The sequence below is a fragment of the Larus michahellis genome, chromosome 13 (assembly GCF_964199755.1).
Source record: "Larus michahellis chromosome 13, bLarMic1.1, whole genome shotgun sequence".
Lineage (NCBI taxonomy): Eukaryota > Metazoa > Chordata > Aves > Charadriiformes > Laridae > Larus > Larus michahellis.
In genome coordinates this window covers 14375373-14402449 of record NC_133908.1, presented here as the reverse complement: position 1 = coordinate 14402449, position 27077 = coordinate 14375373, and the positions used below count along the sequence as shown (strand labels likewise).

General features: G+C 57.2%; 1 protein-coding gene across 2 annotated transcripts in view; it reads right to left on the bottom strand.

The window, feature by feature from the left end:
* SEZ6L (seizure related 6 homolog like) overlaps positions 1 to 13629 on the bottom strand; it is a 48808-nt gene extending 35179 nt beyond the window's left edge. Inside the window, exon 1 of one of the 2 annotated variants that reach the window (XM_074606233.1) lies at positions 13378 to 13629. In XM_074606233.1, the coding sequence (XP_074462334.1) occupies positions 13378 to 13444 (67 nt within the window). In that variant the 5' untranslated portion in view covers positions 13445 to 13629. The remainder of the gene's footprint in view (positions 1 to 13377) is intronic. The other variant, XM_074606231.1, reaches the window with a different exon arrangement.
* Positions 13630 to 27077: the final 13448 nt, after the last annotated feature.

The window sequence follows — 27077 nt, the reverse complement described above, 5'->3', positions numbered from 1 at the left end:
ATAATTAATTGTCAGCTGTATCAGTCATCGGTGATTTGTGTTTTAAAGATGGCCTGGCAGAACTAATTCCATTTCTGCACTGTGTCGTGCTGGATGATGATAACCTATGTACGGCTTCTCCCACAGAGCCTAATGATGAGCCGCTGCACTTTATTTTAATTAATACAGATAGCAAATATATTTTCATTAGTCATCGGGATGACAGGAGAGAAGCACGGTCCTCCTGCATGGCGAGCAGCAGCGGCACCTTCATTCCCAGGGCAGGGTGCAGCCCCCGGTCCCCTCCGTGGTCCCCCGCTCAGCTCCAGCCACCTCCGCATCCCTCCGTGTGCACCTGTATGGCATCAGCTGGGCAGGCACAGGGAAAAGAGTTTCCTATCAGCCCGGTGTTGGTGGGATGACCCATGGGACCCTGGAAAAAGCTGCTTTAGCTGTTCTGCCCCGTGGCAGCAGCCCCCAGGGCTGGGGGTGAGGGGGGGGGAATGCACAGCCTGCAGGGCAAGAGCTCTCTGCAGGGCCAGGCAGCGTGCTCCCGGACAAAGCCTCCCTCCTCCCTCCAGTGCGCGAGGACGTGCAATTATAACACACGTTCCTAATTTCTGAAATTTAGAACAATTAAGCCGGCTCCCTGGTATTTCTGACGAAAGCAGCCCCTTGTTCCCCGAGGAAGTAACAGCCTTCCTTGACCTCTGCTCTATTATTCCATTTGATTGATCTTAATTATATCAGAAAAGATAATGATAGTCTTTGTGGGGGTGCAAGTACATTGGGAACAAAGATGACAGCCTCTTTGTTGAGAGCGCACGAGGGCTGCTGGGGAGGCAATGGCGGGCACGGCCGCCCAGCTAACGAGCCTGACGAGGCACCCGGCCCTCCGCTCCCAGGGCACCACCAACGCCCAGGAAACTCCCGTCTTCCCCCAAAACGGAGAAGCAGAAGGCTAAAAGGGTATCGTAAACAAGCAAAGAGGACTTGGTCCTGCGCCTGGACCCATCTCTGCCTCTCCCGTCGTGCCTCGCAGCAGATGCTTGCTGCGGGAAACTCCCCGCTGCGCTCCTGTGCCACCCCCGCCAGGGCATCCTGCTCTGCCTGGAGATGCCACCCTGTCCCCAGCGCCCACGCAGAGGCTCCAGCTGGCTCCCACCAGGCTTGGGGCACTCTCCCCTCTCCCTCCCCATCCAGGGTGAGACCTGCTGCATCCCCTCTGGGGGGGTTCCCTGCCCCTCTGCACATATAGGGATGCTGAAGGAGGGCACAGAAACACATCTCCCTTTTAAGCAACTTGGCAACATCTGCTTTGCCCACCCCCAAGAATTCCTTAAATAGAAAAATCAGAAAACACTAATATGTAAACGACCGCCTGTGTTGTTCATTAATCACAGCTGGATTCAGTTAAACGAGAAAGCCCTTAAATGCTCGGTCCTTGAGGATCATCCTACCACAAGCCCTGTCTCAGGGGGGGTGCCTTGGGAAATGGGGTGTGCTGGGTGCGGGGCTGCACCCGGCTGAGCAGCGGGAGCATTGCGGGGGGCCTCCTCTTCGGTTTGCAGCTTTTCTGCTCCCATCAAAGAGGCTCCGGCAGCGTGTGACACCCCAGCCACTGCTCCGCTCCAGCTCGGGGAGGAGCGGCACTCGACAAGCCTCTCCAGAAGAGCTTTGATATTCGAATCGGTGTGCGGAGCTGGGGGGGGCTTTGTCAGATGTTCCTCATATATATTCTTGTAAAACCTGTGTGTCGCATCGCTGGTGCCTGCGCGTGCTTCCTGGCGATACTATTATTTTTGACACACCCCGCTGATTGGGAAACGCGGTGAGAAAGTACCTGACTCTGTTCTTCCCGGTAGGTAACGAATCAGAAAATTATAAAAAACAGTGTGTTGTCCAGCTTGGATAAGTTTTTTTTCCTACTGCTTCTATTCTTTATGTTCCTACAGGGTAGTCGTAATTTTAAATGTACTTTTGATAGCAGTGTAATATGATTAAAATAGGCACGTCTGAGAAATAAATCTGTCTTTTAAGGATTGCCTTCTTGACGTGCAGTATTAAATGCTCAGGGAAGGACCAGCTGCTGCTGAAGGGGACCTGGGCTGTCCCTGCGTGGGGACGGTCCCCCAGGTCCCGCTGAGAGCTGGCAGGGAGGGATGCCAAGGCTCTGCCCCTCACAAACCACCCCATGGCTCTCTCTGGGCATTGTTCCACCCCAAAATGACGGTCACATCCTGCGCCTGTTGCTGCAGGTGCTTGGGAGGAGCCCGCAAGGTGCCGTGTAGTCCATAGCAGCATTTCAGGAACAGCATTTCGGGAGCAGCATCTGGAGTCGGGAGGCTGTCGGTTAGGTCTGTTTGCTCACGAGAAACACATCAGCCGACTTCATGGGAGCAGGGAGAGCAGCAGCAGGTTCAGCATAAACTTGTAATGTGTATTTTCCATCAGTGACTACTCCGGACTGTAGCTGGGAATGGTGCTGGGGGGGCTCAGGGAGGAATTTTTCAGAGGCGAATGCCTTTTTCAGAGTTGACTCCCTCTCTGGGGTCCTAGTCCTGAATGTAAGCAGCCTGTTGCCTTTGCTATGCGTTCAGGCTTCTTGTTTTGATCAAAGATGCAATGCTGTATAATTAAAGACTTTTCTTGCGAGGCCAGTTCGATGCGTGCGGAGCAGAAACGTGGAAAAATACAACCCTTGCCCATGGAAGCCAGCGCAGATCATCTGAGTCACTGGAGGAGCCGTTATTTGCCATGACTCAATTCAATTTGTGTGGTTGGGTGACAACGTACCAATGAGTGATAACGAGTTGCGGTGGCCCTGCGTTGCATCCTGCCAGCGGAGCCAGCCGCTCCGCACCGTGCAGCATCTCCCCAGCCCCTTCCACCACCAGCTGCTCCCCCGGAGCTGCCTGCAGCCCAGCATCACCCTCTTCTCATCGGTGTGCCCGCCTTTCTGCTGGTTTTATCTTTTTTTTTTTTTTTTTTTTTTTGCAAGGGGCTGGCTTCTCATGGCATGCATAGCCAGCCAAACAGGCACTCCAGCAGGTTCCTGAGGCTGGGATATTTTTCCCGGATCCAGATGTGGTGCCTGAGCCTGCAGGAAAGGCTGGGTCGCTGACGGGCAGAATGAGCTGTTGGTTCTGCCATGGCTTGGCTCCCGGGGGCTCACCGTTGCTGAGGGCAATGGAGCAGCAGCGATGCCGTTGTCGGAGCAGGCAGGGTGCCCGCACGCCTTTGCCAGCGGTGCTGAGCCTGTGCCACGCGCTGCCCGGTCCTTTGCCGTGCGGCTAACACCCCAAAACGGCTCTGCCCGTGGTGACGGCTGGTGGGTACATGGAGCCTCAAAACTCTTCTCTATGCAAGTTTGAGGTATAGGCAAGACTAGCAAAAGCCAGCAGAAGATGGGCGCGGATGTTGACATCTGGCAGAGACCTTCTTGCTCCACCAGACGGGTCCTAGCGAGGAGACAGATCTGGGGCTGCTGGAGAGCAAGCTGGTGGGCTACCAGTGGTGCAGCCTCTTTCACTCCAGGTAAGCCCCAGCTAGAGGAACGGAAAACGCTTTCAAATGTTAGGTGTTGTAGAAGACACTTTGCAGCGTTAAAACGAAAAAGATTTTCCCCTGGGGCAGCAGGCTGATCGTCCCGTCCCGTCCCCCAGCTGCTGTCAGGAGGGCGTCCGGCTGCAGCTGCAAGGGCTCTTGTTTTGCTGCACCCTTCCCTCCCCACCTTTCCTAATGAATTCCAAGAAAGCCTCAATGCATCCCTAAATGGGAACACAGCCTGTGTCCTTCACAGTCATCTACACAACAAAGACAGCCATTTCACCGCTGGCAGGCATGGGCTCCTCTGTGTACTGGAAACAAAAGCTGAAAAGAAGCCTTTATATTTTTTGATTAGGTAGCTTGAAAAGTTTGCTTTTAATTGAAATTGCCTCACTGATTTCATCTGAGTGTCAGCTCTAAAGCCCCTTGCGGGAGAGCAGCCCCAGCTCCTGACAGAGGCGATGGCTGCCCGCGTCCCGCACCGCCTCTCGCAGGAGATGTGGTCCAAGGGGCTCAGGAGAAGCAGGCATCTTTGTGCCTTCAGGATGCTGCGCTGGCTTGGGAGACCAAAAGCTGTTTTCTCTCTTTATGCAAGGAGCTATTGCCCAGCAAACACCAAAATGCTCGGCTCCCCCCAGGACAGCAGCGGTGGTACCAGGCTGGGACCAAGGCAGGGGACGTGGGCCATGGACCATCCCCTGAACCCGAGAAAACCCCTGAGCCCTGCACCCATCAGCGCAGGAACGGCCCCAGCCAGTGCCAGCTGCATCCCCAAAGCCACAACCATCCACCAACACCACCCGACCCCAGGGGCACCCCCAGACCTCTCCGTGCCCCCCATGACACGCTGGCGCCGGTGCTGCTCCAAGCAGCTGAGGGGGTGTGTGGAGAAACTACGTTTAATTTTTTTTTTTTTTTTTTAAGAAAATGAATGAGGAGAAAAGATTATTGGGGAAATTTTCTTTTGGGGAAATTCTGGCACAAAGACAAATTGAAATATTTCAACGCAGGCTGGGGACTGAGTCTTGGATAAAAATAAAGCGGGAGGCGGCAGCACCTTCCCAATGACATTAGCTCCATTCATCTCCCCCATGACGCTGCAGCCGTTCCGCTGGCAGCGTACAAAGGCATTAGAAGTTACATTTTCCTTCACTATTTCTCAAATATATTTATGCTGGGAGATGTTTGTGGAGGTACATTGTGTGCCTCGGGCAGAGGATTAATTCCAAACTGTCACCTCGCTTTTTGATGGGTTTGTAAATTCTGCTGTGTTGATTTGTACTCTCAGTAAATTGATAAAATCCTCTTTCCAAAACCTAATACACCATTTAGAGCTCACCAGGGTTTTAGACCTCATTGGCTCACATATTTATGTAAATATAGTGTCCAACAGCAACTTAAAAACTGCTGCATGAATAATCTGGATGGATGATAAGGGGTGAAAGGAACCAAGTTGTCTGACGGAGGCTGTGTGCTCCCTAAAGCGGATTTTCCACATCTCGGGGTGCCGGGTTTTGGGGTGGCTTTGCAGGCGGGTGATGCTTTGGGCAGCGTCGCCCCAGGATCCGTCCCCTCTGATGGCATTGGGAATAGTCTGGTGCCTCTAAGGATGCTCTCGGGGCTGGAACGCATCATTGCATCCCTCCCCAGGCACCCCGGGTACCAGGCTGGCACAGCCACGCACCTCCCCACCCCGCTAACAGCAAAGCAACGCTTGGATCGTGTTTTTAACATTGTTAGCACCGTCTACCTTTCTTATTTTAAATCCTTCCCTCGTTTGCATCACGCGCAATGGGGGAAAGGACGGCTGATGTGTCCAGGCGGACATCTGCTCTGTGTTTGCAGAGCTCCTCGCTGTGGGCGGCGATGCTGCTGGTGTGCTGGGAGCACTGGGAGGCTGTTAGGGCTCACGCAAGAGTAGTCTTCCAATTTAGGGACTTGGTATCTTTGCGAATGGAAGTTTAGGACTGTCCGGGATTGCCTGAGTTTTGCTGAAATTGCATTTAAATCATCACCAGCAAATGTGAGCCGCAGGGCTGCGGGGAGGCGGCGCAGAGGGTACCAGAAGTGATGTCCCCCGGTATTGTCCCCCAGCCACCCATCGACCCAAGATGAAGGATCTCTTCCACAAAATGTTGACATGCCCCATTAATCCACCCGAAAAAAAGTCAGATGGAGATTCTCTCTTGAATTTTAAATATTTTCAGCCGTCCTGACTAGCTCTGAAACCACCCCGAATTGACCAGTTTCCAGAACGTTCCCTCACTTCCCCTACGTTATTCCTGTTTCATTCGTGCTTGGATGCTCGGACTAATTTCATCTCTTCCCCAGTTTCTTGCTTTGCTTACAGAACTGCACCGAGCTCAACGAGAGCCTGGGGGAGACCCCTCCAGCCAGCTCCGCCATCCCCTCTCCTTCCCTACCCGGAGGGGACCCGCAGCAGAACTGCTCCCACTGGTGCCTGCCTGCCTACTCCTGCCCCCTCCTGCCCTCTCCAGCCCGCTCCTGCCGGCTCCTGCCTGCTCCTGGACCACGTTTGCTGTCCCTTCTCCAGGGTTGCCCCTGCAGAACCGCCTCTCCCGAGCACGACTCCCGGCACCTCGGATCCCTGCTCTGGCACGTAACACACAAGTGTGCAAGACGGTGAGACAGACAGAGACGTGAAAATCCTTCTTGCCGAGCAGATTAAGCTGCTCTGGGATCAGCCCCACAGATACTCCTTCTGTCACACTAGAATTTTTTGGATGCCTTTGCAGTTGGCACCAAATTTTCCATTCCAGACTAAAGCTTTGCATTTGGAATCGCACCTCCAGAGCTGGGTTTGGTGGCCAAGCTGCTCATACGTTCCCTCCCCGCCGCCGGGAGCTTGGCTTTCTGTTGTATGAAGTTTCCTTGTACCTTCCCGCTGCAGCCATCTGTCCTGGGCTGCTAATGCCCTTTTCCTTTCTGCACCCCTCGCTCCTGCCGGAGGGGACGTGGAGCCAAGCCCTGCCCTTGGCGGGGGGTCACTCAGGATCTCCACCTTCTACTGGAGGCAACGGGATCCTGGGAAAAGGGAGAAAGGTCTGGACAAATCTCTGCTTGTCCCTGCACAGCGCAGACCTGTGGAATCCAGGCAGACCTTCCTTGGTTTGGCAGCAGGAAAGATCCAGGTTCAGCCGGCACCGGGGTCCCTTTTGGTCAGCTGTTTTTCTGGCATCTCCCCGGGGAAAGAAAAAGGAGGAAAAAGAAGGGAAAAAAAACCCCAACGGTGGTTAAATCAGGGCTGTGCTTTCTGCTCGCACTGGGAGCAGGTCACCTCAGCTGCACCACAGCAAATAGAAGGAACGGGGAGGGGGTGAAGCAGCTTCTCAGCATCCCGGGAACAAAGTCCCCCCTGAGCAAGGGCAGGTCCCCAGGTGGGGGACGGCGTTACCTCTATGTGCCCACAGCCCTGACCCCCCCAGCCACTGCGGGGACAGCGCGCTGCAGCAGAGGGTCCCCCATGCCACGGGGTTGACACCCCCCTCAGCACCCTTGCACCCACCAGCCTGGGACGGCTGCTCACACGGGGGGACCAGGGGGGCAAATTCAGGCTCCCCCTGCTCGCTGCCCCCCCCAGGCTCTGGCTGCAGACAGGGCTTGGGCCACTCAGCCGGGTCCCTGCTTTTACAAATCAGTGCGACTCCAGCGGCTTTAACGGCGTGACGCTAACTCACTGCAACACGCTTCAAAGGGCTCGTTATTCTGCATCCATGTCATCTAAGAAAGACGTTGGGCCAGAAATAGTGTCTTCTCGAAAGCGCAGGAGGAGTGCTGCCTTTCTGCGCCAGCTGCACCCCCCCCAACTTTTAAATTTCCCGATTTCCTTGTTAATAACCCACACCTCTGTTTCTCAGGGGTCCTGGGGCTACCAGGGCACACTGAGCTGCGTCGGGACACAGGCACCGGCTGCGACTGCCCAAGCATCACCCCAACCATAGAGACCACGGCCACAGATTCGAGTTGAAGATAAGCAACGCTTGCACTTGCTTATCAAGCCTATGCCATAGGCTCTGCTAGAAATCCACAACGCTTGGCTCTCCGCTGTGAAAACTGAGCCTCCTTTCCTCCAGCTGTTTCCCAGCTTTGCCTCTTCCACCCCAGGCTCTGGTAGGCTCCCCCAGCCCCCGAGCCCGGTAGATCTCTGATTTCTAAAATCCTTACGGATGAAGCCCGGGAGATAACCGAGCTGAGTGACAAGGGGGTCGCTGTGACTATCACAAGTTCATTTATTCCTCTTCTTCTTCTTCCCAGCGGTGCAGTTGCTGCAGCAGTTGCTGCGGGGGATGGCACCGGGTGAGCAGAGCAGCTCCGGTCTCTTCAGGAGAGCCACTGAAAGGTACGGGCTCAGGGCTGGGGTGCAGAAGATCCCTGAGGAGCGTCCGTCTGTCCTGGGATCTTCTCTCCTGCCCGGGCAGGGCTGCAGCAGGCAGATCTTCACCGGAGCAGGACGCGGATAGAGCCGACCAGCCCCACGGGGCTGGGCAAGAACATCCTTAACAACTTGTGTTAAGGATCCGTAACAACAAGCTGGGAAACCAGACAGACAGACAGACAGGCAGCTGGCATCCTGTCCTCTGAAATGAAGGATGCCTTCCCTTAGCACCTCAGTGGAAAAAGGCTGCTCTCTGCAAAGCATTTCTCCTTCACGTCATACTGGCTCGTGCAGACTGGGGTACCCGGACTCCCAGTTGGACCCCGGGCTGCAGCAAGAGCAGCTGAGGCACCTGTATCACGCGGGTCTCCTCTGTGCATCCGATCCAGGCATCTCTCACACGCACATCAGCATGAAAAATGATCTCGTGAAACAGGTCCTTTTGGGAAGGGCTCTGGAAAGCCATGGAAGACAGTTAGGAGCAGCAGCTGAACTGCAGGAACCTGAGTCAGGGTGACACCAAACCCACCCTCACCCCACCGCAGCCTCCCCAGAGCCTTCCTGACACCCTGCGTTTTGCTCTCCATCTCGGTGTGGCAGCAGCTTGCGGCACAGACCCATGCCCAGAGCCTCACAGCGCTGCTGCACGGCCCGGCCGGAGACATCCCAGGCTTCTGTCGGGATCACAGAGCCCCAGCTCCGCAGCATCCGGTGTTTTTACCTTAGGACATGTTAAAGGTGGTTCTGTCTCTCTTTGAATCGCATCGTTCGCCCAACACCTCTTCCCTTTGAGTCAGTAGCGGGAACAATGAGCCCCCTGCAAGGCAGGTGCTGCCGGGGGCGGGGAGCAGGGGGGCTCCCTGCCCTTCTGTGCCTCTTCGGCAGCAGTCTGATGGTGTTTTCTTGTGGCTGGTTTGGCCGCGTGTGTGTGACCTCCCTCTGGAAGCAGCAGTGGAAAAGCGGCTTCACCGGGCTTTGCCTGCGCCCTCCCCAAGGGACGTGGGTCCTGGCCCAGCACGGCCAACACGACGCACTTTTTGTTTGCAGCCCTGCCCGCTTTGACACCCCCGGTACAGTTAAACCCCCCTGGGACACACGCTCCTCCCCACCACTGCCCTGAGGCCGTGGCTGAAGGGATGGCAGGTCCCCATCCCCATTGCCATGGGTGCTGGCACCGGTGGCACCCCGGGGTTTCTGCTCCCGAGCGACAGTCTGCTGGAAACATCACTAACATCGCTCGGCTAATGAAGGGGAATGGCCAGGTGCCACCAATGGCCCCCGGTGTTGCCCAATGCACTGTGTTCGGTACCGGCGTGGTTCACCCCAGCACTTGCTCTGCTGAAGCCCTGAGGGGGGGCTGGGGGCCGAGCGCTGCTCGGGGTGCCCAGACGGGCAGGGTGATCCCCCTGCAGACCTGCTGGGTCCCTCGTCGCGAAGCGGGGACACAATCCTGCCTTACTGAGCACCCTGTGCCTGCCAAGTCAAGCAGTTAAAGACACAGAGCTATCTCACCGCTGAATTCAGCAATTTCATACCCCTGACAAGAGTGTAAATCCATCCTGATGGACTGGAAAATTGGAAAGCCAGTGCTCATGCTGTATTTTCTATAGACATCTATCTAAACTCCCGAAAGATACATTTATTGGCAGGCTCCAGTTCCAGCCATGTAACTGCACGTTATGCTAATTAAAATATAGCCTGTGTTTTGTAACAGGATTTCCTTGGAGCGTATTTTACTGTTCAGTAACCACTTTCAAATCTTTGAAAAATAAAATCGCATCAAGTAAATAACTTTTGGATTGCTCACGGAAGGTTAGTCTTTTTTTTTTTCCCAAAGCCCACTGGAACTGGCTGTACTCATTGCAGCGACAGAGGATGTAAAATACACTGACTTCTGAAGCAGCTTGTAGTCTAGATCAAAAGCTGCGTGTTATTTAGTCATACAGAGCCCATTTCATTTAAAAAAAAAAAAAAAACCAACAAAAAACACAACTGTTTGTACAAAATGGGATGACAAAGCGCTCAGCTCTGACCCCGAATACCCGCAGGAATAACCCTGCCCACTGGCAGGACGTGCCATTCCCACACCAGTCACTTCTAACGCCCACGCTGCTGCCCTGCCACACCTCGGCGCGTGGTGCCCCCCCATCTGTGACTTACTACCTATTCATTTCAGAACCCAGCAGAAGCTGACTCGAAGCTACGAGGGACGGATTATACGCCGAACACGTTCTGTGCTTCCCTTTTTACACGGTCTGCTTTTTTAAGACCTCTGTGTGGCACGCTGGGTGCCAAGTGAGCACGTTTACTGCCTCTTCAGCCCCAGACACTCGCGTCAAATTCCTCGCTGACAGAGAAGTTAAAAATGTATAGAAGGAAGCATTTGTGACGCTGTAACATCCACAAAACATACACTTTAAATAGCGTCTTTTTATGCTCATAATGGCAAAAATGCAGGAGAAGGAGAGGGCTAAGAGGTATTATTTTCATTTTATTGCTCCTGATCCAGACTTTCCTCATTCTTTCTGCCAAGGAGGAGAGGAGGAAGAGGAGACATTTATTATGGCCTCTGATACCTCCCCATCAGACAAATTCCATTCCCCATTATCTCCGGCCGCGCAGCCCGCTGGCAGCCCGACTGTGTGCTATTATTGTTGCTCGAGCCGATACCGCTCGGGGTGCTGCGATTGCAGCGAGGGCGCACAGCTCACTTGTTGCAGCCCTCGCTGAGTTCACCCTCTGTTTTCCATCCTGCCGGACACACCTGATTTTCTGGAAAAATTCTCCCGTGGTGCTGCGCTCACCGCCAAGCCGGGTGAACCTCTGTGGCTCGCTATTCCGCCGTGACAACTAGCCTGGAGATGTCCCGACGCCTTGAAGAAAAGACGGGGGAGGGCAGGTGTCGGGGCGACGGAGGAGCCCGGTGCTCAGCACCCCCCCGGGCTGCATTTCTGCTCGCAGCACCGCAGCCTCAAGGATTTGTTGGTCTCATCACAACCTCTAGTGGACGCAGGTCCGCATCGCCACCACCTCACCCAGCGGGGTCTGTTTAGGAACCCTGGATCTCCCGGGGGTCCGGCCGTCCCCAGCCACCGGGCTTTGCCCAGCGCGGGCAGAAAACAGGCAGCACAGGCAGCACAGGCAGCGCTGCCCAAATCCTCTGCCTGCAGATGCCAGCCTGGACACCGCCTGCCCGCACACCCCGTGTTCGCATGCTGCATTCAACACGATGCTAAATAAATATCTATGGCGATGACCACGCTGCTGCCCGGAGCTCCTGGACCAAACCCTGGTGAAGGGACGTGCCACTGCTGCCTGCTCCGTGCTGGTGGGTGGGTGGAAGCGGATGCCGAGAGGAGCAGCTTTCACACCTCCTCTCCGTTGATCTAAATGGCTTTACAAGTGCAAAGCACCAAAAAGCCACCAGCTGAGCAACTGATCAGTGTTAAGTCATGTGAAATTAGTTGTTTCTTGAAAGAACGAACCGAACAAGTGGGCAGATGGAGCACAGCAAACCGTCTCTCTGCAGGGTCTGATCCTGCTCCCCCTCACAGTTTGAGAACAGCAGGGTTTGCTAATCTGGGCCCTGGCTGTGACCTCCTGCAAACAGACTGACAAGCCTCCCCCCAGGAACAGGGAGAGCTGCCACGTCGCCGCCGGCTCCAGGGCTGCCTGTGCAGGAGTTTGGGATTTTACAGCAATAATTCACCAAACCTTGTAAAGGGTCAACTATTTATCAGCTCCCTCTCTGCCGAGGAAAGAGGAGTTCAGTACGCTGTGTTCTTCTACCCTGAGATTTATGACAGATCGTGCTTGCCACAAGGGCCAAATCCTGTTCCTGAGGAGCTGGGCTGCCTGCTGGTGCTCCCAACAGGTGCTTGGGACTGGGGCAGCCCTCCTGCCTCCAGGACATGAGGCAGCGGCTGAGCTGTAAGCCCCGTACTGGGCCCTGCACTCGCTTGGTTTGCTTGCCCAGCTCCCCCAGACCCCCCCATGTCAGCACGGGGACTATCGCTGTGCACACACATCTCCCGCAGCAGCTCACCAGTGGCCTGGACAAGAGCGTTTGTGTAACATGATGGAGAAGAGGGTCTTTCTGTTTGTTCTGATGCTGAAACATGATGCCAGCAATTCTGGATAGAGACTCCAGATCCAATTCCTTCATATGTACGTGCATATCCATACACAAAACACAGACCCATGCAGGTGAAAGAAGAAATACCACAATATACACCCATTTCTGTTTTGTTATCCATAAAGGATAGATTCTGTAATATAATCTCTGCATGGAGAGCCAGGCTTAAAACCAAAAAGTCAAAATCTTTCAATGCAATCTGAACACAAGAACAGAAACCAAAGCCGGGCAGACAGCACTGCACAGCACTCCTGACACCAGGAGCTGTTAATCTTTGCTAAAAACACACCATCGGCCCTGGAGGTCAGCATCCCAGGCCCTGCACAAACACTGCAGCACAGGCAAACGCTGGCCTCTCCCGTTCTCCCTCTGACCAATCCGCATTGGTAACCACAGCCAGCAGCTCACCAAAACCCACTGGCTTGTCCCCGCAGCCTTCCAGTTATGAGAAACCAGGAGCAGGCACCAGTTCCACGATCTTTAAGCACCACGCTAGTTTGCAACGACTTTGTCAAGTCACCCGCAACCGGGTCCCGATGCCTATTCTTAGGTCTGTCATCGCGGCGGTGGGGAAGGGAGAGGGAGCGGATTTGCGTGGAAACGTGAAACACGTGGAATGAACATGCAGCCCCTGGCAAAACACTCGCCGCCCCCCTGCCACCCCAAAGCCCGTGGGATGGGAACACCGGCGGCGACCTGGCACCGGGGGCTGGGGACACCGGGGGCTGGGGACACGGCGGGGGGGAAGGGACATGGGGCTGCTCTCCCTGCGGGAGGGAGGCGGAGGGTCCGGCACGGCTCCCCGGGGGGACGCGGCCGCCGTTAGCCCTCGGGTCCCCGTTAGGACGCGGCTCCCGGGAGCGGCGCCGGCCGGAGCGGCCCCGGCGGCGGCGGGAGCTGTCCGCCCCGCGGTGCTGAGCCGCCGCCGTCCTGCCGGGCCCCGCCGCCGCTCCCGGCGCCGCTCCCGCTCCCGGTGCCCGTGCCGGCGCCGTCCTTTCCCAGCAATGCCAGAAGTTTCAGCCCGGCCCGAGGAGCAGCAGAAGCGCGGGGTCCCCGGTCGGGGGTGACACGGCCGATTCCAGCAGCCCCTCCCGAGCCGGCTGCCCCCTCCCCGCTCCGACTCTCCCCTCCCCGGTCACGGCTGCATCCACACCTCCCCCCACCCCCGCCCCGGCCGGTGCCCCCTCCCCGGCAGCGCTCGCACCCCCCCCGGCCGGGATGCGCAGGGCCCCGGCGGTGTCGGCGGCCGTGCCCGGGGAGCCCCGCTCCTCTCCGCGCCGCAGCCCCGGCCCGCTCCGCCCCGCTCCGCCCCGCTTACCTGGGCGCGGGGCCGCGGGGCTGCCCAGCAGCAGGGCGAGCAGGCAGAGCCCGCGGGGCCCCGGCATGGTGCGGCGGCGGCGGCGGGCGCGGCGGAGCCTCCGCGCTGCTGCCAGCCGAGCCGAGCCGAGCGGGGCCGGGCCGGGGGCGGGGGCTGGGGCTGCCGCCGGAGCCGGAGCCGGCGCGGCGGAGGGCGGAGAGGAGCGGCGCGGCTGGGCGCGGAGCGGGCGCGGAGAGGAGCGGAGCGAGCGGCGGGGGAGGGCGCCGGCGGCCGCCCCGGCCCCCGCGCAGCGCCGTGAGCTGCGGCCCCGCCCGCGGCTCCCCCGGCTTCCCCCCCCCACGGATCGCCCCAGCCCCACCGACCCGTTGTTCTTCTCCAGCCCGGGGCTCCCGCGGCCCCTACGACTTCCCTCAGCCTCCCCAGAACCCGGCTCCCCCCGGCTCCAGGAGCCCCAGTGACCCCCAGCCTGGGCAGCGCTCCCCACTGCAGGCCACTGCCCAGCCTGTGCCCAGTCTCTTGTATCGTCTCACTGCCCCTTGTCCCCACACCCGCCATAGCACCCCAAGCCCCTCTTAGCATCCCAAACTCACCCTCAGCACCCCAAGCCCCTCTCGGCATTCCAGCTCCCCCTGCCTCAGCACCCCAAGCCCCTCTCGGCATCCAAAGCCCCACTCAGCATCCAAAGCCCCTCTCAGCACCCCAAGCCCCTCTGGCCTCCATGCTCCAGCCCAGCCTTCCCTCCCCTCGGGCTCCCGAAATGCAGGCTGTGAATAGGGTAATGGTGCTATTGGGGGGCTGATACAGGCCCCATGCCCCACCTTGGGATCATGGAGGCACCAGGCTCTGGTCCTGCTGCTGGAGCCAGAGAAGCCGGGCTGGGATGGAGCTGCATGCTGCGACCTAACCAGCCATGGTGGGGTGATAGGTGCTGGGCACATGAGAGTTCACAATTTGTGGAGGCTGAGCAGGCCCCCCCCCCCGCCATAACGTGTGGCTGGCACCATGGCCATGGGTGGCCATTAGAGTCTCCTCAGCCCTGCAGCAAAAGAAGCAGCACACAAGCAATCCCCACTCAGCACCCCAGCCCCAGTCCTGGAGCTCCACAAGCCCCTCACCTATGGGTAGGACCATGGGCCTGATGGCTCCCAGGAGCTCCCTGCCCGGTCTGGTCCTGCCCGTCCCCCCTGCCCAGGCCACCGCAGCTGCAGTAAGCTGAGAGCTTCCAGCAGGCCCTCCTGAGCCCGTCAGAGCACATGGTGTAATTACACCGCCTTTGATAAGAACAGGAACGGAGGCTTCATTCTTTTGAAATCCCAAATCCTACCCTGAAATGTTTACTGTTAAGTCACCTCCTGGGGAGAGTTGCCTGGTCCTCCCAGCCACTCTGCCTGTCAAGTCAAATAGCCAGAACAATGTCACGAAGCACGACACGAGTGTCAAACACCACAAGACGGAGGCCGGCCTTTCCCTCAAATAGCCAGTTTGTTGATGCTGCCATCTGAGAAGTCCCTGCTACCTTTGAGACAGCAATTACACTGATTTGGTTACCTCAGCAACAATAATCACATACTGGTATCACTACAAATGCCACCACGCAGAACACATCAAGTCAAGAAACCGTCCAAACACGGGGACTGATCCTGCTGCCTTTTTCCCTGCTGGGCTCTGCAGACTTCCTCCACCCGACACCGGTGCAAGCAGGAGAAGCAGCAGCCGGGGGATTTTGAGGAGCGTGAAGCAGGCTGTGCAGGCAGCCGGGTCATTTGCATTCCCTGTGTCACTCCTAGCTGCTGCCAGCTGGGAGCAGTTGGGCAGCAGGCGAGAGAAGGACAAAATAAGAAAGGGAGAGAAATCACCGAGAGGTGCAGTATATTATTTAACACCGTCATTTTCATATACAAAGTGGGATTCGCTTGCTCAGAGGTTTAATTTGGTCTAACAAAGCTATCTGCGGCAGAGCGAGCGCAGCCTGCTCTGGTCCCCCCTCTGCTCCATCCCCGGCTTCCCTCCCAACCTGCCGTTATTAAAGATAAAAGTTGTCTCTCATTTAGCAGTTTTCCTTGAGTGGTTTTTATTGTGTTCATCTGCATTGTAGTAAACTCCTAAGATAGCCAGATAATAACACCAGTGCCATGGTAACAGGCAGGAAAAAAGAACAAGTGCTGTATTTGTAATGCAGAAATGCTCACTAAGTGGCAAAAGTTGTTAGTGATGGAGAGGGAACGGTTAAGCTCAAGCCTCGGCTCATCAGCCGGGATTAGGGAATGCAACATCCCACGAGCCAGGGACACGACGCCTGGTACCAGGGGCCTGGCATGGTGTTTGCCGTTGCTCTGCCGAGAGCCGGCAGGGCTCTTGGGGTGCGTTTCCCGATTCCCCATGGCCCCTGCGCCCAAGGAGGGGTCAGCGGCTGCTGGGGACGGCGCTGCTCAGTGAGCCCGGGGGTCTCGCAGAGGTGCTGGGGTCCCCCTGTGCCTCCAGCAGCTTCGCTGGGGTCTTGGGCAAGCTGGAAGGCAGTGGGGAGGAGGGAGCACATCGAGGGGGATGCACTGCAGGATGCGCTCCCCATAGCTGGTGTGTAACAGGGTGATTTGAATAATTTTCCTCCTGCAGCCTCCCCGCGCAGCCAGCGCCGAGGCCTAATGGCCTGTGAAATTTCAGGCTGAGAAACAAGGGCGATGTGCACGGCAGGCGAGCCGGCAGCCTCAGCCCTCCCCACGGCACCGTGCTCCGGCTGCCCCCGCCGAAACATCAGGGTCCTCCTGCCTGCAGCCGGGACACGCCGCCCTCAGCCCCCTCCAGCCGGACCGGCTCCCTCAGTACCGTGCATCACCGTGCGTCGCCACACATCGCCGTGCATCGCCGTGCATCAGTGTGCATCACTGTGCGTTGCCACACATCATCGTGCATCGCCGTGCATCACTGCACATCACCATGCATCGCCGTGCATCGCCAGGAGCGCAGTCCGGCTGCGTACAGGGAGCGCTGCCGACAGGAGCGGGCGAGACGGTGGCTGCGGGAGCAGGCAGGACAGGCAGCCACAGGGGTGCACGTAAGAAAAGGAGAAATTGTTATTGCTCCTCCAGCAGCGCTGAGGGAGCGCGTCAGGGCTGGAGATGTTTGCGTGGTCAGAAAGCTGGGCTATTCGAAAGGAAATAGAGAAGCGTCTCCTGAGGCCACTTTAGTGGGCATTGCTCTAATTAGCATCATGTACATCGGCAGTTACCTCAGACCTTTGATTAACAGTGAAGAAAATCAATAAGCACACTAAAAATTCAGATAACTTTCACAGCTAATTTTAATTTCACATTTTAGTCTTGTATTAATGTCAATCTTAATTACCATAATTAAGTCAGATGTGACTTAGCGAGAGAAGCTTGAAGATAAGACATTACAAGAAAGACGGTGCCTTTCTGGTGAGCAGACAAGCGCAGCTCACCATGGTTTGGGCTGCGGCTGATGCCGGCGTCGCGTCGGGCTGCGGCGGCCACGTGCCGGTGAGCCGGGGGCTCCCGTGGGGGAGCAGGGGGTGCCACGCTTCCCCATCCCTCCCGTTGTCCCCAGCCTCGCCTGATTCCCCACTCGGGGTCTGTCCCCTGCAATGCCAGCGAGAACCTGAAGCCCCTCAGACCTGCTTTGCCCCTCTTTCAGGGTCCCCGTGTCTCCGGCCGCTTCGCAGCTGCCCCCCTCTCCTTGGTGCACGGGAGCACAGGCAGGTGTCAGCCCTGCCGTGCCGGCCATGCCTGCGCTCCACTTGTCACAGCTGGTGAGATCTATGGGATCCAAACCGCCTGGAAAATCAATCTCTCATTTATTTTCATGATGGTGATGCAGCAGCCCAGCGCTGCTGCATTTGCTCTGCAGTTACACCTATCGATCGCCATCCGCTCTCAGCTCCCTGCGCTTCGCGGGGCAGGAGCGGCGCCGGACGGGGTCTCCATCCAGCCTGGCATCGCCCAAGGAGCGCTCAGACACATCTGCCTTGCGGGAAGCATCCCACAGCCTGGCAGCACCTGGGACTGACACCTGCAGCCACCGGAGCCCACCAGCACCTCCCAGGCGGCCGCTGCCACGTCGGTGGGCAGAGACTGGGCTGGCACTTGGCACAGCACGGGCACAGCCGCCGAGAGGGGTCGTTCACCGTGCAGAAACCTGCGAGTGCAGGAGCGAGGACGACACAAGACACGGTCTGTGTGTCCGCACACCCAGGGATGGCTGCCTCCATCCGGGCAGGGGGGGTGCAGGGGTTTCACCCATGGTGTTTGCTGTGCTGCCAGCAAGGACGCCACCATCGTTGCAGGTTTTACTCTTCCCCCACCATAACATGAACCTCCCCGAGTGCCCAGCCTGCAGAAGCGCTGACAAGCTGCCTCCCCTGGTCAGCTGAGAGGCTGGCAACCCTTGGCTGCGCCTGGTGATTTTATGGACTGTGACACATCCCTGGGTCCTCGTCCCCAGCCCTGAGGGTGTCCCCTGCAGGGACAGCCAGGTCCTCCCCGCGCCCAGGCCGGAGCATCACTGCTGGCTGCCGGTCAGCGGTGCCGGGCGGGTGGGGATGCAGCAGCTGCGGCCCAGCAGGGATGCAGAGAGCAAACCTGCAGCAGCCGTGCTCCAGCAGCATGTCCCAGGTGTGGGTGGCCACGGTGGTACCTCCAGTGCTGCAGGAAGGAGCTTTCCCAGTCTGGGCACAGCAGTTTCTCCTGATGAGCTGAGACCTCCACCCTGAGCTACCAGAAACCTGGTTGAAGAGCATCTCATGGTTTAAAAGCGAGTTGGGCGCCGGTCCATTTCCCCAGTGCCGGTGTAAAGAGGGCAGAGGCTCAGAGCAGAGATGCCATCGGTCAGCAGCAAGGTGGGTTTCCCCTGGTGCTTGTGGGGTGCAGGGCAGCCCCGGGTGGGAGAGGGGGACAGAGCTGCTGGGAGGACAGACCCCAACCAGGGTACCTCTGGGGCTCCTGGCTCCAGACCTGCACCAAGCTGCCCCACAGCTCGCCAAGGCTCCTGTTTAGGGCCCAGCCCAGTGCAGCTGCTCCGTGGTGTGAAGGGGGAGTCCTGTGAGGGGGGCACAGGGGCAGGCGTGTGGTGCCAGGCTCCTGCCCCCCAACCCCCAGGCTCTTGGGGCAGATACAGGGCCAGCCTCCTGCCTGCAGCTTTCTTGCAAGCTTCCCCCCGCCTCCTCCGCGGTGCCCGGAGGAGCTTCAATGGCAGGAGGAAGCAGAAAAATAACCTCGTCTTTAGATTTGGAAGCTGAGGTCTCCTGCAGCGAAGCTGAATGGTGGCTCTGAGGAGCGGTCTCCAGGCTGCGCTGGCTGGGGGGCATCGCTGGTGAGTGGCAATATTGTCCCAGGGCAGAAAAGGCCTTTGTCCCTCTGAGATGGCAGAGCCACTCCAGCCTTTGGCTTTGGGAGCGGGCTGCCTCCCTGCTCTGCCTTACAAACGCCAGTGCTGAATGGGGGGTTTGAGGCCAAAGGCAGGCTCGGTTCCAGCCCCTTTGAGCGAGTGCCCGCGGGCACAGCTGGGGGCCCTTTCAGGAGGGAAGTCCTTGTTCCTTGTCAACAGGAGAAGACTTTGCACAGCTCAAAAATAGGCTCTCTATTGCCCATTGGGGTTTGGAGGGAGCTGAGGGAAACAAACCCGCTGCGGGGATGGCAGGCAGCGGCGTCCCCGCAGAGCGGGAGGGAAGGGACCCCGCGGGCACCCTGCCTGGGGTGCTGGGTGACCTGGCCCCGGGGCTGCTCCTCGGCCGAGCAGGGGGGCTGTGACCCACAGCACCCCCTCTGCACCCCACCTCGGCATCCCTCCACGATGCAATGCCCCTGCGTGGGCCATCGGTCACGGCACAGCTTTGCAGGGACGAGTCCCCACGGCACATCCCAGGGAGCCATCCCATCATCGGAGCAAGGGCTTTCATCGCGCAGCAGGGATGAAGCCTGGGAGCACCTACCTGCGCCCGTGGCACTTTAATTCCCCAGCCATAAAACAGGACATTGTTTTATCCTCTATGCATAATTCATGGCTCAATTAACCAAAGCTCCTCACGGCAGCACCCAGAGAGGCTCCCACCAGCTTCAGGCACTGCAGCTCTTCCAACCCCCTCCCATCCATGGATAACAGGCTCTTTACCAAGGCAATATTGCTGTTCTAATTGCCATATCCATAGCTCACTGCTGCGCTGTGCTGGCCAAAAGTTTTTTAAAGACTTTTTAGTTGTGATTTTCAGTTTTGTTTTGTTCTGGCAGGATTTGCATCAGGCAAAGCAGGCAGGGGGAGTTGGTGCCCGACCTCCATGTCCGAGCTCCGCGGCCAGCCCATACGGCCAGCCCATCATGTCCACAAGTGCCCGGAGAAAACAGCCTTCTGCACACTGCCAGCTGCCAAAAAATACCTGCTCTGTTGAGGCTTTCCTACCTGGGCCTCCCTTCCCCGTATGCCTGTCAGCATTGGTATTCGCGCCAGGACACTGCTGGTATTTACTCATTATGTCCCATACAAATTGCAAGTTACTCTGCATCAGATACTGTTACTGATACGAAAAACCGAATTTGTAAATTCATGAGCGCACAGAGTTATGTTGCCCTCGCTAGCAATTTTTCCTTGACGAATAAAAAGAAATTTCGTTAGAGCTTCTTTTTTTTTTTTTTTTAAGTCAGGCAAAGCGCAGCATGACTTTAGTGCTATCCTACCGGCATCTAGAAAAAGTGGTTTCTTTGCCTCTGCATTATTGTGCGCTTACCATAACCTATTAATTGCCTCTGGGAAGATGTTCTGCAGTTCTCACACCAGTGTCTCCTCATGTTTTTTGGAGTCCCTGGGTGCTCAGCACCTGGAGGTGGGCAGGAATGTCCCAGGGAGGGCTGGAGGTGTCTGTGGGACAGGCTGGGCGCAGACCTTGGCCCTCAGCGCTGACCACACATAAATATTTTTAATCCAGCTGGTCCAAGCAATTTCCCCACAGGAGGCGATGCAATCAGCATCTCTTGGTGATGCTGATTGTGAATAACCCCTGAGACGCTGGAGAGGCCGGAGAGAGCCAGCGAGCCCTGCCATGGCACCAATGCAGCACAGACTGGTGATGGGTAAAGAGAAAGGGACAGTGAAATAAGGGAAAGAGGGGAAAAGAAAGAAAGAACAGATTACTATTAACACCAGTAACCATGGCATTATGAAAACCAGATTTTGTCAAACAGCTGATTGCAATCTTTGAAGAGATTATGCATTTGATGGAAGAAGGTATCTGAATTGCTGTTATAGGTTGTTGTAATGTATTTGATGTGGTATCAAGCAGTATTCTCATGAAAAGCAGCATGATGCAGTATCAGTGCAGTGCATCTTAAGTGGGCTAAGAACCAGCTCATTGACAGATCCCGGAGAACAGCGATGAGGAGTCGTCTTCAAATGGAGGAATTATTAATGAGCCCGTTAAGAACTGGTGCTTAGCTCTGTCACCGCTTCACGTTCTCACTTATGATCTGCAGGTAAATATGAAATCACTAGTCATTAGATTTACAAGCGGGAGATTAGCAGGCTGGTTAACTTGTGCAGAGACGTGCGGTCTTACGGCGCAACCTGGATCACAGCGCGGGATGAATTATTAAACCAGATGTAGTCTAGCCGGTCAAAAGCTGATTTCTGTGCCATGAAACAGAGGGCCTTGGGGCGGGGGAAGCTGTGCTCTGGGCAGTGGTGGAAGGGACTCAGAGGTCCGAGGGACTGGAGGGTCCCTCTGCAGTGGGAAAAGCGGTTGGCATCACCCAGGTCAGAGAAAGCCCCTGTTGTGAGGGCAGCTCCTGCAGCTGGAGCAAGGAGCAGGGCTTTACTTAACCCAGGCGTTGCAGAGGGGCGGCGGCAGCTCTCCCGCATGGCAAATTCCTGATGGGCTCTGTGCCTCGGCCAGCAGCGCGGCCACAGGCCAGCAGGGACATACTGTGCTTTGGGCATCACCCAGGGTGCCAGCACCCATGGACCGGGTGGCAGAGGGAGCAGGACAAGGGCAGTGAGTGGTTGTGCCTTGCCAGGAAGGCAGCAGTCCCCCCCCAAGCCCACCCGCGGGCACTCTGCAGTGCCCCGGGGCTGGTTTTCTCTGCAGGGGCTGGTTGCTCTCTTTGCGGGGGAAAAGGGGATTTGTTCTAAAGCTCTTCTAATGAAAAAAGAAAATCCATACTGTGCTGCTTTGCTCTGACCCGTCTTCCAAGCTGTGATGCTTTAATTGATTAGCTTGTAAGAGCTTGGCAGCAGAGCCCGTGCTTTGTTGGTAGCGTTTCTGCAGCTCCCGCAGGTGGAAAGCCATTAACTGCCTCCAGACTTGTCCCTCCGCCCGCGAAGTGCCTTTGGGCGGGTGATTTTCAGTGGTTTTAAGAGAAACGCCCCTAAGACACGCAGTCCCCGCGACTGTGGCTGGGTCAGCCCTTGCACTCTGGCTCGAGCGGGGAGGTCCGTGGGGGTCCCCTGCCCTTTGCCACCCCCACCCAGGGTGCGGGCACGCGTCCCGTCCTGTGGCATCGGCTGCGAGGTTACGTGGGTACAGGCCTATTCATTCCCAGGGATCTTAGCAAAAAATAATAACGTTTCGCTTGCACAGAGCTATTATCGAGGCTTGCTCTAACTTCACACTGCTGAGTGTGTCAGTATGATGAGGGGTTGGTAATAAACCTACCAGCAGTCACTAAGTGCTGCTATATAAATGCGTCCTCTGAAATAACAGTACTTTGGCTCCCAGCACCTGCTCAGAGTCCTGTGCACAGGGATTTGCCGAGGCCGGAAGGTCCAGTGTTGGTTCCCGGTGCTTCATACAGCTGGTTATGGGATCCGGCAGCTCTTCCCTCAGCGCCAGCCCTGTGGCTCTGTGCTCCAGGATCCATCCGTGGCTCTGTGCTCCCGGATCCATCCACGGCTCTGTGCAGGGCTTTGCTCTGAGTGATTCGGAAGGGTGGGCGGCGAGCCCGGCTCTGCCATACCGCCAGCTCCGGCACCGTGCCACGGCAGCCGGCGTGCGAAGGCATGGGGACCCCAGCCCCGTGGTCCTTCCCTGTTTGCGGAGGCATCAGCGCCTGGGGGACTCCGTGGGGATCCAGGCACGACTCGGAAAGGGAGGTTGGGGAGGAGGGAGGAGCAGGCAGAGTGGAAACAACATGTGTGGGGCCCTGGCAGGGCTTCAGCATCGCAGTGTGTGTGTGTGCGCGAGTGCATTCGCACGGTGGGAGATGTAGCGCAAGCTGAAATGAGATTAGCTAATGTACTGCAAACACAAACCATCTAGTAAGGAAATCTCTCTCGCCAACAAATGCAAATCTTTCTGCCTAGTTTGCTGTGTAATGGTGCCCATTAACCCCCCTGCCCTGCCTGCTGGGGAGGGGAGGGGCGGCAGGGGGCTTTTGATAAATGCTTGTGCAGCGAATAGACCCTCGTCTGAAAGCCCCCGGCGTTGTTCCCTGTGGCTCCGGCATGTCGCAAGCGGCTCCTGTGCCCCTCCGAAAGGACCAGCTCTCGCCGCCTCTTCGTGGCACACGCTCCACAGGTCCAAGGAGCTGCCAGCCACGGTCCTGCCCATCTGCTGCCTGCAGCCTGTACCTGGGGGCTAGTGCCCGCACGGACGGATGGGAGCACGTGCTGCTTTGCTAGCCACGTCGAGCGGGGCCGAGGTGCCACGCAGGATGGCAGCCATCCGTCCAGGAGGGAGAGCCGAAGGGCCCTTGGGCCGGTGTGCAGCCACCGATAACCAGTTACGTCCCCCGGTGCCTCCGTTACAATCAGCACGAAGCCGCGTGTGTTCAGATGACGCTCTTGGCCGGGCGTTGAGATGCTTGGCAGAGAGAAGCAGTTGTCATGGAAGGGGCTTTGGCGGGCTGCAGGCTTGCTTTTAACCCTCGGTACGTACAAGCCCCAGAGCAGAAAGGTCTCTTGAGACACGTAGCTGCACTTGTACCGTTGATGACGGTGACAACTGCAACAGGAGAGATTATTTTTCCTTCTCTCCCTTATATGCACATGTCCCACAAGAGGACAAGCTCTTTGCAGAGAGCAGAGCAAGGGCTCCGTGCCGGTGTTAAACTCCTCTGTGCCTACATCGCTCCTCCTGGGAAGAGAGCAGTCATTGCCCCGAAGCTGTATACTCGCAGGAGCAGCTGGATTCCTCCTGGCTTAACTTCAGGGCTCCCTCCTTGGCCCACCCTGTGGCCAAGTCTCTCCAGCCAGCTCAGGGAAACCATGCGCGGGGTTTCTGTGCGTGCCCTTGCTGTAGACACCCCACTCCCAGGGCTGTCGCTGCTGCCTGGGGCACCCGGCGATCGACACTGCCTCCGCCGCCGGTCGCGCTCTGCCGTCCTCAAACCTCACGTAGCTGCGGGAGGAAAACGCTTCCACCTCAGAGGCAGCTCCGGGTGACGGCTGCCCAAAACCCAGCGCTGCTCTTGCTGGCTGCATCGCACCTGGAAAGGGCTCGGGGCTCTCCAGGGGTGTCTGCAGCAGCACCGCTCATAAAACCCTGCAGCTCTACTCACGTGCAGCTTTATTACAGACGTATTTCAAGGCAAAGGGTCGGGGAAACGCCACAGAGGAAGGATGCTAGCTGGGCACACGTCCACTGCCCACTCGCTGTGAGTCACCTCGTCTCATCAGACACGGACTGAGGCACCTCCCCGGGGTGGCTCCAGCTGAGGTTTCCAATCAGGCGAAGACAGCCCCGGTATGGCAGCGAGGGCTGGGGGTCCCAGAGCCCCCGAGCGAGCGGCAGGATGGAGATGAGGGTGTGAGGGCACGGGCAGGCCCTGCGAAGGGACAGTCCCCAGCGGTGGCATCCCTCCCCGCCGAGGAAGACAAGCGCGGCGGTGCAGCAGGGATCACAGCTCCGGCCACCTGCCAGCTCAGCAAGTTTAGTTGCCCATCAGGGAAACACAACGGCACTAAGTGACATTTTCAAGTCGTTCTGCGGTGCGTTGCCCAAAGAGCTCGGCACCGCCGCGCAGCTCCTACCCTCCTGCGGGTGGTAAAACGCTGCGGAAGCCCTTTTGCAGTTGCAGCTAATTGCTGTGCAAAGCAACGAGCCTGCTGTGACTGTCAGCGGAATGACACGAGTGCGTTCGATGGCAGCTCAGCTCTGTTTGGCCCCTGGGGAGATGTCCTGCCCTGGCCTCTCGCCCCGAGATTGCACCACAGCACGTAGCTGCGGCTCGGGCAGGGCTGGGGACAGGCTGTGCGCTGGCGAGCGGCTGGGAGAGCGGGGAAGGAGCGGTGTCTGCGGGTTAAAGGGAGGTCACGTTATTGCAGACATGACGGCTGGGCTCCCTGGAGCAGCCATAGGGTTAATAGAATAAACCAGTGAAATTTGTAAAACTTTCCCGAGCACCCAAGAGAGGTTTTTTGCTTTGTGTTCACCAGCAGAAGCAAATGCTGTTCCGCTTTCCCCTGCCCTGGCTGTTAGGATGGCTTAGTGAGGAGTATTTTTGACTCCCAAGAGGTTTTTATACCCCTGGGCAAAGCTCCGTGGGGTAAGGCATGCTGCATGCAGCCCGGGCTCCCCGCACGCTCGCTGCCTCCCGAGCCCAGCGTGTCCTGGTGTTGGCGGTGCCCCTTCATATAAAATACCCACAACGTTTGTTGTACGCTTTTATACTGTTACCAGCTGGGACTGAAGAGGTGAAGCTGAGGATACATCTCTGGAAACCTTAATGTCATCCCACATGGACCTGTCTTAGTATCCTCGCACAGGAACCGTGGGAAGTGGAATTCGGGGGGAATAACTGGCTGCAGCAGCTTCAGCTGCAAAGAGATTGTCCTGGGGCTGCGTCTGCCCTCGGGCTTCAGCCAAGCTTGGGGCAGCTGCCCTTGAAGTGGGGAATGGTGTTGCTTTTACCAGTGCGGTCAATGGTGGTGCTCTTACTGGTGCTGGGAACGGTGATGCTCTTACCAGTGCGGTGAATGGGGATGCTCTTACCGGTGCTGGGAATGGTGATGCTCTTAGTGCTGGGAATGGTGAGCTGTTACTGGTGTGGTGAGTGGGGATGCTCTTACCAGTGCTGGGAATGGTGATGCTGTTACCAGTGCGGTGAATGGGGATGCTCTTACCGGTGCTGCTGCTTGGCCAGGGCACAGCTTTCTCTCCAGCACTGGGGTGTCCCCAGCCGCTTTTCTTCCCTGTGTTTCAGGTAACAGCACCCACTGACTGTGCAGAACCAGCTCTGCTCTGGGGCAACTCAGCAGTGGATGTCTATCCCAAATATCTCCAGGAACAACGGCATCCTGCTGATACCATTTTGGCATCCCCACCTCTCCTCCAAAGCACAGCTCTCGTTTTCAGGATACCACCCCAAGTTTTCCCTCTCCCTGCAGGTGTGTTTGTCCCCCCGTGAGCCCGGTGTGGTCACAGGGGGACACGGCTCCAGCCCCACATGCCTTGTGTGGGGCAGAGCACAGGGGCATGACTGGAGGGACGTGGTCCACACGGCCCAGCTGAGTGCAACGAGTTAACAACATTGTGGGGGATTTAAAATGTAAGAAGCCTCCTGACAGCCCACATGTAGGTCTAATAATTTACTATAACAGCTTTTATAGCAGACCGTAAAAATCTAAAATAAGGCTGGGAATTGTCAGAGAAACCCACATGGAGATGAATTTCTGCATAACCACCATTTTTTTAGGCTCCAGCGCCTTCCTCTGGAAAACTGCGGTCCCCAGGTCCCTGGGGCGTGCTGGGGACCAGCCCTGCCGAGGGCTTCCCCGCAGGAGAGTCCTTTCGCTTGTGCGAGAGCAGTTTCACATCAGCGCTGCTGCCCAAACCCCGAGATCTTCAATGGGCTTCCTCGGTCCTGGTGATGGGTGGTTGATTGATGGGGTTACTGACGGGGCTGGACCAGGAGATCTCAGGTGATCCTGTCCAACCTGAACGATTCCGTGGTCCGAAAGGTCCCCACTTCGAGTCTGGAGGCTGAAGAGCAGCTCCTCAGCATTTCCCTGAGCACCAGCATCCTGGCGATGGGATTTTCCAGACCTAAGCTCTCCAGTCCCTTCTGTACAGCACAGGGAGAATATCGTTTGTCCCTGGAGGGTGACATTAAACACAGAGGTAATTCCACCTCTGAAAGCTAACCCCAAGCAGTAGTTACTGCAATTACTCTGAGTGCCACCAGATGATACTCGGTAATTACGTGGCTCTTTCATCTGGGGATCTCTGGGCATTTACTGATCAATTAATTAAACTTTGCAGCAGGCTTTCGCCAGAGTGCAGGATGCTGGCGGATCAATAATCCCTCTCCTGAGACGCGTCCGGCCCTGAACAGTGTGGCCACGCCAGCGCAGGGCTCGATCCCAGAGCCGGAGGGCAGGAGAGGGATGGGGATCCAGGGGAGCTGGAGTGCCTGGGGTCCGGGGGAGCTGGGGTGCCCAGGGTCCCGAGAGAAGGTGGAGGATGAGGTCATGAAAAGCTCATGGGTGAGAAGTACCCGAGAAAGCAGTTTGAGTCCCTGGCTTTTCTCGCAGGAAGGAAAGAAAAGGTTGGGAATTTAATTGGCTTTTTTGTTCGTTTGCAACGAACTTTCGTTTGCAGTTTTTTCAAGCGTTTGCAGCCGGCTAGATGAGCTGCAGGTTGGACCATCCCCGGCTCATCGCTGAAAATTGCCAGTTGCAGGTGGAGAAACATATCCCCCGCCGCAGAAGCCCCCACGGCTCAGCCGAGCTGCTCTCATTCCCCTCCCGCTATGGCCGAAGAC